The sequence below is a fragment of the Helobdella robusta genome (assembly GCF_000326865.2).
Source record: "Helobdella robusta unplaced genomic scaffold HELROscaffold_18, whole genome shotgun sequence".
NCBI lineage: Eukaryota > Metazoa > Annelida > Clitellata > Rhynchobdellida > Glossiphoniidae > Helobdella > Helobdella robusta.
This window is the reverse complement of record NW_008703981.1, coordinates 3,372,726-3,384,803: the sequence shown is the minus strand read 5'-3', so window position 1 is coordinate 3,384,803 and position 12,078 is coordinate 3,372,726. Positions and strand designations below refer to the sequence as shown.

Below are 12,078 nucleotides of genomic sequence, written 5' to 3'. Positions count from 1 at the left end.
GAACAAACAACGCGATGACAAATTGAAAATAATATTGCTATTGCATGCTGTCTGCACTTTGGCGGTAATATGACGGATGACATTATACTGTTCATCAGAGCTGCTAATCATATTGTAATATTTGTCTTTAGAATTCTCTCTCTCTGTCTTCGCCTCCTTTTCTTTTTTTTCAATGAATGAAGGAAGTTTGTATAAAAAATTTCTTCCATGAAATTTTCAATTCATTCACTCCAATTGTTGCAGAAAGAGAAGCCTCAAATATTTTTTCAACTTTTGAAAAAGTTGTTCGGTTGTGCTGCTGAAAGCTAACAATTCACAAATTCAACGTTAATTTCTTTCCACAAAAATAAACTTGAAGATTTCATTAAATGAACGAAAAAATCTTTTCAAGGGGTTAAAATGTTCTTTAGGAAAGATTCTGCACGTTGTTTGATGGGAAGGAATGCATGGAGTGAGCTGTCTGGTCCAGACTTCATTGTTCGTGTTACATGCAAGCAGTGAGATGTTGGTGCTACGTAGAAGTGGCATAATGAATTTTACGATAAGTAATTTGCATTTTCAAAAACTTTTATAGAATAAAAGCTGCTCTGATTATAACAAACTTGGGTGATGAATACATCGAGTTTATATTTGTAGGTACATTTGCAGTCAGGCTTGTGTGTGTGTGTGTGTGTGTGTGTGTGTGTGTGTGTGTGCGTGGAATAGTTTTTGGACGATTTGTGCATTAGAAACTAATTTATGGTAACCTCGGAGAGCCGATGTCGACCTTGAACTTTCACGTGGCTGGCATTTCGACTGCGAATGAATTAAATAGGTTGCTGTCGTTGATATTCTTCTTGATAATGATGTTGTTGGTGATGTTGTTGGGGTTGTTGAGGAGGCTGAGGTTGTTGGCAGCCATTTTTTAGTTGCAGTCGCGCCTGAAAGCCACAAAATTGTTGTTGCTGGTTGATTTGTTACTTCTGCCCTTTTTGCTGATGTTGACGACGACGATGAAGAAGAAGTAGTAATGTTAATTAGAGATGGACCTACCTGTGATGGATGTGATGTCAATTTGCCGGCGGAGAAGTATGTTGTATCATGAGCCTTCGAGGTGGTAGCTGCTGTCGTCTGCGTGCATGTTGTTATGTAGGCAGATGGGTGTGCTGCTGATGTTGTTGCTGCTTGTGTTGCTACTGCTGCTGCTGTAGTTGATGTTGTTGCCGATATTGTTACTGATGATGATGTTGTTGATATCATCATTTCAGCATCAGCAAAATGTTTAACTTGCATGTTTGGTGACGGAGCCAACAATGTGCATGATGAATGAAGCATTGGTGAAACACGGACTGACGGTGATGATGAGAATGAAAATGGTAGTTGTTTTTCGATTGTTGACGATGACAGTGACAGAAACGTCTTTTTAAAATTTATGTCGTGCGGTGAAGACGGGCTGATAGGATGCGACGAAGATTGGCGAGGGAGAGGAAATGGTGAAAACTTTAATGATGACGAAGACGATGATGATGAAGACGATGAAGGTGATGGAAGCGGCGATGATGGTGATGACTTAGATAGAGGTTTGACAGAGTAAGACGTATGACTCATTTGTTTGTTTGATTTATGTTCATTATATTTACAATACTTTGTGACGTCAGAGGTCATGTGATCAATCTTTTTTCGTTTTTGCTGTTGAGACAGTTGCTGCTGTTGTTGGTATTCTTGATGATGATGTTGTTGGCATTCTTGATGATGATGTTGTTGATCTATTAAAGAAATTCTTCTTTGGTTTAAATTTTGTCGTTTTAGTGATAGTATCGCAAAGTGGAAGGCGCTGCTACTACTCGAGGTGTTAACGTCAGAAAAAATTTGTGGTTTATATTGTTGATGTATTTTCTGTGATTTTAGCTCTAATTGTAAACGTTTGAAACTATCTCTAAATTTTAAAAAGGGTGTAGGAAGATCATTAGTTAAATGACAGTTACAACTGTCAAGAGCACCAACTTCAAAATTGTCGTTGCAGTTGCTATGCCGGCGATTCGTTGACGTGCTGCGTTCGCGAGTGAAAGAACCAATTCTCAGGTTTGGTTCGTGGTAAGAAGATGGTCTGCAGTTTCCGCCGAGGAACTTTTCTTCCTGCCAAATAATTGCTCTATCCCGTAACGAGCAGTTATCAATCACGTTTAAAGAAGGGTTGGTGTGCATGCATCTACTGTCGTCCATCAGGCACATGCACTTGCTTTCATCATTCAATCCGTTCATTTTATCAGAGACGAGCAAATAAGATTGCAGGGAGTTGATATCCAGGTCCGATCGTTCTGGACTCGCTCGTGGAGCAAATTTTTGAACTTGTGAGGACTTGCTGGCTACAGGGAACAAACCGTTCACTATTGAAAACAAATCGATATCGCTGAAAGTTGAAGATAAGCGCATCGATGATAATTCGTTCGTTTCATCGTCGTCGGCGTTGCTGTTTGCCTTCTTCATCTTGGATGTTTCATTTTTTAATTGAAAATTTGAAATATTATTAAAGCGGCAAGTGTCTTTGACGTTAATATTGTTGTTATCACAGATATTTTGGAAAATCTGGTTGTCGTCATTATACATGCTTAGTGCTGTGTTGTTGGAAACGTAGATGTTTTGGTAGTTCTGTGTGGCAGTTGAATTATTTTCATTCTCGCCCGCTTGCTCGGCTTCATCATTCCTCACTGCCGTGTCATCACCCATCAAACTCCTTCCAAGAAATTCATCACATTCATCATCGATATTAACATTATTGTTTTCATTGCGATTATATAAGTTTGAATTTTGATTGAAGGCAATCTTCGGAATTCTCGACTGGCTGTGAGAATGGACAGGTACAACCATGTTCTTCGGCCGCGTAACAATAAGCTTTGGCAACGTGTTCTTCTTTGACTTACGGGAAAAAAATGATTTACGTTCTGACGATGCCGCTGAGAGACTTGGAATTACTTTTTTTCGAAAACGTCCCATGAACCATTTTTTAAATCTTCTTTTGTACCGTCTCGCGTACCTTTCGATGCAGCTGTTTTAGGATTTGGTTTTTGTATATTCGTGTGTGTTTTTGTTTGTGTGTGTTTGTGTGTACATGTGCAAATGTGTATAAGTTGCATGTACTAATGACTAATAAATTATTATAAAGTAGTTAGCCCATAATAAAGTCAAAAGCAAACATGGTTATAAAAATGTTAAACCAAGACTAATGCCTCAAACAAACGAGTAAGAAACAGTAAGCGTATTGATAAGAAAAAAAGAAAGAAAGAGAATGAAAGAGCAATGAATTGAGACGAACGCCATGAGTTGTTCGTAGCAGCCAGCCTCCATGTCGTCATCTTCGGATGCAATCGTCGACAGGGAATTCATACTCGAACGAAACCTCACCATGTTCCTCTCCATCAAAATTCTCTCCATCTCCCTTTGCTTTGTTTCTGAAAATTGGGCTGAAATAACGACCAGGCATAAGTTGATCATGAAGAAGGAGCCTATCTGTACGTATGGGTTTGTGAGAGTGTGCATGGCACTCATTTTATTATGATTAGTCTTACTATAAATGTTAATTTAATATTATTATTTCAAAAGAAAAAAAGTAGTAGTAGAGAATAATATAAAAGAAGAAACAAACCACGATGAGGAGAACAAAATATGACCAGTCCCAGAAGGTGTGCGTGTCCTGGATGTAATACATAATCTCTGACCAACCCTCCATGCTAATCACCTGCAAATTTTGAGTTTGGTTATTTTATTTCTAGCCAACTGATTTTTAATAAATTTAATTTAAGTGGATACTTTAAATGAAAAAAATAAACAAGCAAATTATTAAAGCGTATTAAAAATTTGTAGATAACCTGAAAGATGGCGACCCAGGCCATTCCGATGTTGTCGAATGATATGGATCCAAGGAAGGGATTGTCGCCGAGAGGTTTGCACTCCGTGTAATATTGGTTCCAGTTGATGCAGTGCTCCTCATCTTCTAGGATAACTTCAAAGAGTTCGTTTTTTGAGCCGTTGTAATAAGTTGTAGGCGGTCTTAAAAAGTTTATCGCATTCCTTCCCAACAGTTTCTTGTTCCTGATGAGATCGGTCGCAGAAGTTCCGCCATCATCTCGTTCTGACGTCTGTTGGAAGATTGTTAACAATTTTTTTGTAATGATTTCAGGAGCTGGTAAATTGCATTTTTTGCCGTTGAAGTAACGTGGTGGGATATCGGAACATTTGGTCATCCCGTTGTCTTGATCCTTGCTGCAGAGGAACTCCTTATCGGAGTTGGGAGGCGTGTAGAAATCAGAAAGGTTGTAACTGTTGTAAAATAAAATGATCGTTGCACTCCGTAAAACCATTTAAAATAAAAAATGAAAACATTCACCAGAACAAAAATAGAAATAACAATAGGAACTGACCCATCAGCAGTAGCATTATCAGGCAGCTTGAGGTAGCATCTCTGACGAAGAAGGCCGGCCCAGAGCTGAACACCGAGAATTCCAAAAACGAAGAAAACGAAAAAACAAAGAAGCAGAACGTTGCCGAGCATGGGGAGAGTGTCCAACAAGAGCATCACAAGAATTCTCAGGCCTAGTTTCGTGGTCGTTTTGAATTGTAACAATCGCTAGTACCACAAAGTAATTGTTGTAGTTGATGTTTAAAAGAGAAAGTGTTTGTAGTTCAAACTATAAATAATATTAGTATTAGTAAATATTTCAAGTTATTTTAGTTAGTTTTGGGCTGATCTAAGCAAATTTGGCGGGTGGTGGCCAAAAAGTTTAAGATTTTTGAAAAAATTAACAATGAAAAATACATTCAAATAATTCGCCTAATCATTTCCATTTCTTTTCATAGCTGCTAATTTCTTGCGGCGAATATTTTAATTCATCGAAATATTTTTTTAAACATTCTTTTCGTCTCCCTACCTCTTTATCTACATATTACTAATATATTTATTATTGATAAATAAATGCTTAAACGAAAACATGAAGACAGGTAGAAAGGAAGAACAAAATATGATGAACAAGCTCGAACAGAAAGATTTGTTGTGATGAACTATTGACATGATCGTGTTTGACCCTATAGTGTAGTGCATTGAATGACATCAACATCAACATACTACGTCCAATTCAGTTTGCTGCCGATGTTGTGAAATGAATACTATAAAAACCTGTGGAGACAACCCTCAAAGATTTGTTTCAGTGCTGATATAACATCCATCCATGCTTTATTTGCTTATTTATTCTATCGCACCGAGAATATCGTTAGCCTTTGTTAGAATCAAAATATGCAAGACACACTACATACATACATACAGACCCATATATATATATATATATATATATATATATATATATATATGAAAAAATATGTAATTGCAATGCACACACATATTGATCCGAGTATATGTTTCGAAGCGGTCACACAAAGACGTCGATTAATATTATTTATATGGAATCGATTTGAAACAGCAACAAAAGTTGGTGGCCATGGTTAAAAATGACGCCGATGGTGATTATTCTTGAAAATTACAATAAAATTGTAGACGATTTATACGGACAAAATATAAACAACAAACTCAACAACGTATGAATGTAGGCAGACAGATTGTTACTGTTACAGCTAATAATAATCGTAATATTAATACAATAATAATTTATTTTTCCCGATATTTTATTATGCAGTGACCATCATTATGACCCTAATAAAAATAAGCCTGAAGCTAATCAAGCAGAAACGATGTTGCAATTTCTTGTTGCTGTAAGCATGTCGTTGTTTGTGTTGTTGCTGTAAAAGCTGATTAAGATGTTGTATAAGTGGTTGGTGGTGATAATAATGTTAATAATAATGCTAAATAATAACAATAATGAGGATGGTGAATGTGATGGTGAAACGGTGGATTCGGAAAGAAATAGCATGTAGACATTATAAAATCATTCCTACAACTAACTCCTACTTAGACTAACATTAAATGCTGCAATACACACACTCACACACTCCCTCTCTCTCAATCTATATTCTGTTCATTCATCTTAAAATGTTCATCATACAATGTTCATTTTGAAATGTTCACTCATCTTGCAATGTTCATTTTGAAATGTTCACTCATCTTACAGTGTTCATTTTGAAATGTTCATTCAACTTACAATGTTCATCTTGAAATGTTCATTTATTATAAAATTTTCATCATACAATGTTCATCTTACAATGTTCATTCCTTTTCTATGTTTATCATACAATGTTCATCTTGAAAAGTTCACTCATCTTGCAATGTTCACCATACAATGTTCATCTTACGACATCTAAAAAGTAACAACATCAACAACGGCATCAATAAAAAAACAACCCATTTACCAGCGACCCCAAAGACAAATAATAAATAATTGAAAAGCAGCATGGACATTTTAATAGCCGGAAGTTCTTCCGAGTTCACTTCCGGCCATTTCATTCCGGCATCGTCCGGTAAGTCGAGCGTCATGAGCGATAATACGTAGGCAGAGTATGAGTTGTGATGATGCTCTCATATTAACCGACATCTGTTGTTTTCTGTTTATTTGTCACATTAAGTTGTTGATGTTTATTTGTTTAATTTTTCCCATCCTGCATCGCCAATCAATTCCTAATAATATAAACCTTGCTGGTACATTCAGAAATGTACTGATGGATCACTTAGTCCTTCGCAAGAACTGGATGGAATGCAGAAAATTGAGATAAGAATCATTTTTATTTCTCAGTCTCGTGTCTGTCTGAGCGACTTGCATGTCTTCCAAAATGATTAGAAGGTTTGCACATTTTTTGCAGGGATGAGTGTTTTCATAAGTGACAAATGTAAAGTTGTTGTTGGTGTTGTTGCAGTAAACAAGTTGTCCGGTCTGCGCCAATCAGATCTTTTTCTAAAAAATAATTCCGAGTTTCTGAGAGAGAGAATAAATAAATTCATGTCGTCCAACATTTTTTCTTTTTTTTTCAAGATTCTTTTCTTTTCCTATTTTGCTTTTCTCTGTTACTCTTTTTTTTATCATTACATTTGCATGTCTATTCCGATTGTTCCTTTCAGATTCAATAACTGAAGACCTCATCTTGCTGCGCTGACGTTTCAGCAGTTGTTGCTTGTTAAAGAGCCAGCAACAAACCGATGCATAATCTACCGCTCATCGGACGTACGAAATTATGCAAACTGCATCCCCTAGGACAGTGCAACTAATAATGAAATAAAAATAATTCAAACAGTCGTTTTGTGTATATGCTCTGATGTTTAACAAGCAGTATGAAGAAAGATTATTGAAACATAAAAACACGCATGCTGAAAATCATACACACACACATGCATACACACGCACAAACATACAGACAGACAAATACATACAGATACCGAAGAGAAAACGACCTGTTACATGCAGAGTAGAACATCCATCCAGGTCTCACCAGCGTTTCACTCCAATGATATCAAACAACAACCAATGATGTCATTCTCCCTCTTTCTCTCTCTCTCTCTCTCTCTTACTGCCCTGCCAACTATCTTCTTTACACGTACATTTTCATTCTTACATGAATTTAACATCTAAATAATATATAATTTACTAATTCACATACATACGCAGTGCATCTATACAATCAAGACACATACAAACACGCAGACACGTGTAGGTTCGTACAATCACGTTGATACATTTCATGGTGTACACATTTTAAAATAAACTTGAATACTTGAAACACAATTGCAGCATGCAACTGCAAACACACACACACGCACGCACGCACACACGTATGTTTGTTGATATGCACACACGTATACAAGTCGCCAGGCAACCATCACAACAAGTCGCCATCGTTTGCATTTGTTTGCCTCTCTACTCGCTAATTTCTAGTTAATACACGTTTTTTCACTTTTTATTCATTCCTTCAGTTCTTTCTCTCTCTCTCTCGTTCATCAAATTCTTGAAACATTTCTTTATTTGCTTTTGAGCTCAGTTTATCTTTAGTGATCCCGATTTAATTCCGAGCAGATGCAGTAGCAACAACAACAACACAACAACAAACAACAACAATAAGGAAGACTAAACAACAACAACGCCAGTAACAACATCATTATTGATCATGAAAGTTACATATGAAAGCAATAATTTGTCTCTATTATCAACCATAAAAACATATTTTTTACAATTTCTCTTTCTCTCTCTCTCGGACCAAAATTTGAGAATGTTTGAGAGTTCAATTATCGATATATCGTTCATGAAAATACCGATGTCAATATTTTTCAAATATCGATATATCGTTAGCACATCCCTTTCCAGACTCTGACGTGTGGTGTGACGTGTGTGTGGTGATGTGTGTGGTGACATGTTCCTAGCACTCTCACCACATCCACGCAAGCTTATGTAATATTTATTCGCTTCGTTTCACATTCCGACGAATTGATTTCATCTTTCTGTAGAGTATTGTTATCCAACAGGAACATGGAATAACGTTCACAACACCAATTTCAAAGCAAGGTACGTACTTACAATATGCACTGCACGTGAGTTTATATATCTGTGAACAAGTTTGTGTGTATGAAGTGTGTGTGAGCATAAGAGCAAGATGTATGTATGTATGTATGGTACGTAAGTATGTTTTTTATATTTCTACATCTGAGTGGGAAGGCAAGAACAAACTAAAGAGCAGACTGACGCGAAAAAATCAAAATGATGCACAAAATTAGAATTGCAAAAGAGCAGAAAGCAGCCATAGATCAACACACATGTTGCTAGGAATGTCTGCTGACACCAAACTGGTTGCGAGATTTGGATTTGTACAACTTGAAACAATGCAAATTGTAACAACTCATGCGCATATTGTACCTTAAAGAAAAAAATAGCAAGACATTTTAAATATTACAACACATCACGATAAGTTTCAAAACATTACCACGCATTACAATGTACTGCCTATATGTAGTTGCTCTTTGAGGAATAAATAGGGGGATGGAATGATTTGTGGTTTGTCGGTAATTGAGCTGCAGATGTGAGCACACACATCATCATCATATCTGTTTGCTTGCTAGATTGTGCATGTTTGTACCTAATAATTACATATCAGAGTGTTTGGAGCCTTGTGTGGTTTACCGTTACTAGCCAGAGTCAGTAATATTTTAGGAACTTAAGTGATGTGATGCATACATTTTTCATTTATACACTTTTTTGAGCATCCCCTCATCTTTCGTCGTTTCCAGCACCTGCTTTTTTTAATATATGCTTCTGCTTATTTATTTGCTCTGTCACTTTGCCTGTATGCATATGTGCATGTACGTGATAGAGCCCTGTGGGGTTGGTTACGTACGTGTGTATGTGTACTTGTGTATGTGTACGAATGTGTGTCTGTCTATGCTTGCGCCGTATGTAATATCCATTGTTGTAGCCGCAATACACATAACGCGTTAAGTTACGCAAAAGACATTATTGATTTGAAAGAGAGCTTTTAAAAGAATCTCAACAGGCGTCATTTCTGTGCAAATATTTTCTAAATAACAACCAAACACAAACTAGGAATCCTATTGATGGCTCGGAGAGGCCTGAGAACTCTGACAGTTCTGATGGCGGACAAGTTGAGGTCGTGCGTCGTGTCCAGGAAGTATTCAGCTACCCTGGTGTGTGGTTGTCGTGTGTGGTTGTTGTGTGATGTGTGTTTGACGATGGTGGTAGTGGTGAGAATAGTGGTGATGAGGGTAGTGATGATAACTTGGTGAACGAGGATTGAAAATTTGATGGAACGAAATAAAAAATGGGAAGCAGACGGTAAGAAGCAGACGCGCGAGACGTACACGAGGTATCTAACAGCGTTTTAAGCCACGTGACTTGGGGCGATGAAATTTTACAGGTTTTTAATGTGAGATGAGGAGGAGTGGGGTGCAGTGAAGTAGAGCAGGCAGATGTTCCTGATTGTCTTTTAATGAGCATCTAATGATATTAATATCATCTGGCCTGCTACTACCACCACTGCCCTCCAGTACTCGCCTGTCTGTCTGTCTGTTAGCTTGTCTGCCTGCTAGCTTGCTTACTCGACCGATCGTTTTGTTGGCTGATTGATTGGCCGACCGACTGACTGGCCGACCGACTATAAGTACGATGAGATTGGAGCAGGTACATCAAAATTTATTTTCATACAGAAACAATTTTGAGAAAATTGCCAAAAAGAAGGTGTTACGACAAACAAATAAAGGAAAGAACGAACGAACAAACGAACGATCGCACGAACAAGCGAACGAACAAACAAATGGACGGGAGATCCAATGAATAATTCAAATAATTTCAGCGTGTTCAATTAAAACTGCTTTCCCGGCATGCAAAAATTTTAAATGGAATTACCAACAAATGATCATTAACGGTGCCGATGATGATGCTGACGATGATGCTGATGAGGAGGAAGATGATGAGAAGAAAAAAGATGCTGATAACGATGAAAATAACGACGTTGATGATTTTATTGAAAGGATAAAATAAAGTTCATCACCAGAAAGCACAGGACAAAAATAAATTTCAAATGAATATAAGAAGCAGGTAAATAATAAAAAGTTGTTTAAAAACAGTTGATGTAGATATCTCGATGCAGATGTTAGTACAATAATGACGGAACTGAAAAATCGAATCGAGAAGTTAATTGAATTTATGCTGTAACATACTGCATACCACCGAGCACTACCTACCTTGCTTGCTTGGTTGTATGCTGGCGTGTGTGTGTTTGTGTGTATGTATTTGCATGCGTCTTCCCGTGTTCTGTCATGTTTAAATTTATTTTACTAAAACAATGCAGTGAATGGAGAGAAAAAGACATTAGCACGAGTAGGCTTGGACAAAAAAAAGATGTAGCTTCAACCTTTTATGAAAATGAATAACAGACAACGCAGGTTCACGAAGGTCTCCAAGCAAACCATTCCAGACAGCAGGACCCATTAAGGAGAAATTCCTCCGACCAAAAGCCAAGTTTGTGTCGGGTACAAACAGTGAATCTGAATTGTCAGAGCGCAATGTTTGACTCAGCAGTGGCGTTGTTCTAGGAATGACTCTGCCATAGGGAAAACTCCCTTAATACATTTACAAACCGTTAAACATATTTTAAAAATAACTTTTTGATAAGCCGGAAGCCAGTGAAGAGCAAAATTAATTGGCTCAACGCGATCGAACTTGAGGCCACCTTAAGTAACGACCACAGAAAACTAGACACAAACGGTAACAATCAACAAAACTGAACAAAACAACAGCACTGAACAAAACAACAGCACTGAACAAAATAACAGCACTGAACAAAGCAACAGCACTGAACAAAACAACAGCACTGAACAAAACAACAGCACTGAACAAAACAACAGCACTGAACAAAACAACAGCACTGAACAAGACAACAGCACTGAACAAAAAAACAACACTGAACAAGACAACAGCACTGAACAAAACAACAGCAATTACCCACCCAGCCAGCACAATGAACATATCCAGCTTGTTCCAGTTCTCAGACAGGTAGGTCTTTTTGCCGACGAACCCCATGGCAACGACCTTGATGATCATCTCAAGGGCGAAAAAAGCAAAAATTGCATGGTCGAAAGCTTCAAGAACTTTGCACCTGATCGTCAAGCATTTTGGGTCTGAGCACGGCTGGTAGAGTCCCAGCGTAATGCAGTTCAGGATGATGACACTCATGCTTATGCGCTCAAACCATGTGTTTGTTGGCAATGATCGTTGGCAGTAACAATGTTGTTGTTGACGTTGTTATCAAAATCATAATTGACATTTTCCGTAAAAAGTTGGCAAAAAATAATTTAACAGATAAGGAAAAATAGATGGCGAAAAAATAAATTAGCTTGCACATACGCGTACCAGCAGACTAATTTTAATGTAGAATGAGTATGACAAAAATCTATTTGATAGGGCGGAAACTTTTAAAGTCAATTTGAAAAATATAATTTAAAATAAAATTACCGAAGTTTGAAATAAACGATGAGCCGAAATGGGACGGTGCATGAATTTTAATTTTGATTCGCATCGTCAGACAGCCCGGTGTGCAAAAACTGATACCAACACTTTTGTAGATACATATGTCCGTGTGGCATGTGTGTGCATGTTGTGT

General features: G+C 37.4%; 3 protein-coding genes across 3 annotated transcripts in view; 1 reads left to right on the top strand and 2 right to left on the bottom strand.

The window, feature by feature from the left end:
- HELRODRAFT_170765 (hypothetical protein) overlaps positions 1-4,552 on the bottom strand; it is a gene marked incomplete at both ends in the record, with an annotated part of 17,431 nt that extends 12,879 nt beyond the window's left edge. The window contains 7 exons of the mRNA XM_009016560.1: positions 747-920; positions 1,267-1,328; positions 1,625-3,025; positions 3,293-3,486; positions 3,623-3,715; positions 3,846-4,296; positions 4,398-4,552. Of these exons, the coding sequence (XP_009014808.1) occupies positions 747-920; positions 1,267-1,328; positions 1,625-3,025; positions 3,293-3,486; positions 3,623-3,715; positions 3,846-4,296; positions 4,398-4,552 (2,530 nt within the window). The remainder of the gene's footprint in view (positions 1-746; positions 921-1,266; positions 1,329-1,624; positions 3,026-3,292; positions 3,487-3,622; positions 3,716-3,845; positions 4,297-4,397) is intronic.
- A 1,822-nt stretch (positions 4,553-6,374) lies between these two features.
- Positions 6,375-8,824, top strand: HELRODRAFT_170764 (hypothetical protein; the record flags this gene model as incomplete). Its single annotated transcript, XM_009016559.1, has 4 exons — positions 6,375-6,441; positions 7,330-7,397; positions 8,414-8,497; positions 8,681-8,824. 4 exons carry the CDS (start codon positions 6,375-6,377, stop codon positions 8,822-8,824), a joined length of 363 nt encoding a protein of 120 aa, XP_009014807.1.
- Positions 8,825-9,477: 653 nt separating this feature from the next.
- On the bottom strand, positions 9,478-11,651 carry HELRODRAFT_156774 (hypothetical protein; the record flags this gene model as incomplete). The annotated part of the gene is made up of 2 exons (XM_009016558.1): positions 9,478-9,601; positions 11,425-11,651. The coding sequence occupies 2 exons, from the start codon at positions 11,649-11,651 to the stop codon at positions 9,478-9,480; spliced, it is 351 nt and encodes a 116-aa protein (XP_009014806.1).
- Positions 11,652-12,078: the final 427 nt, after the last annotated feature.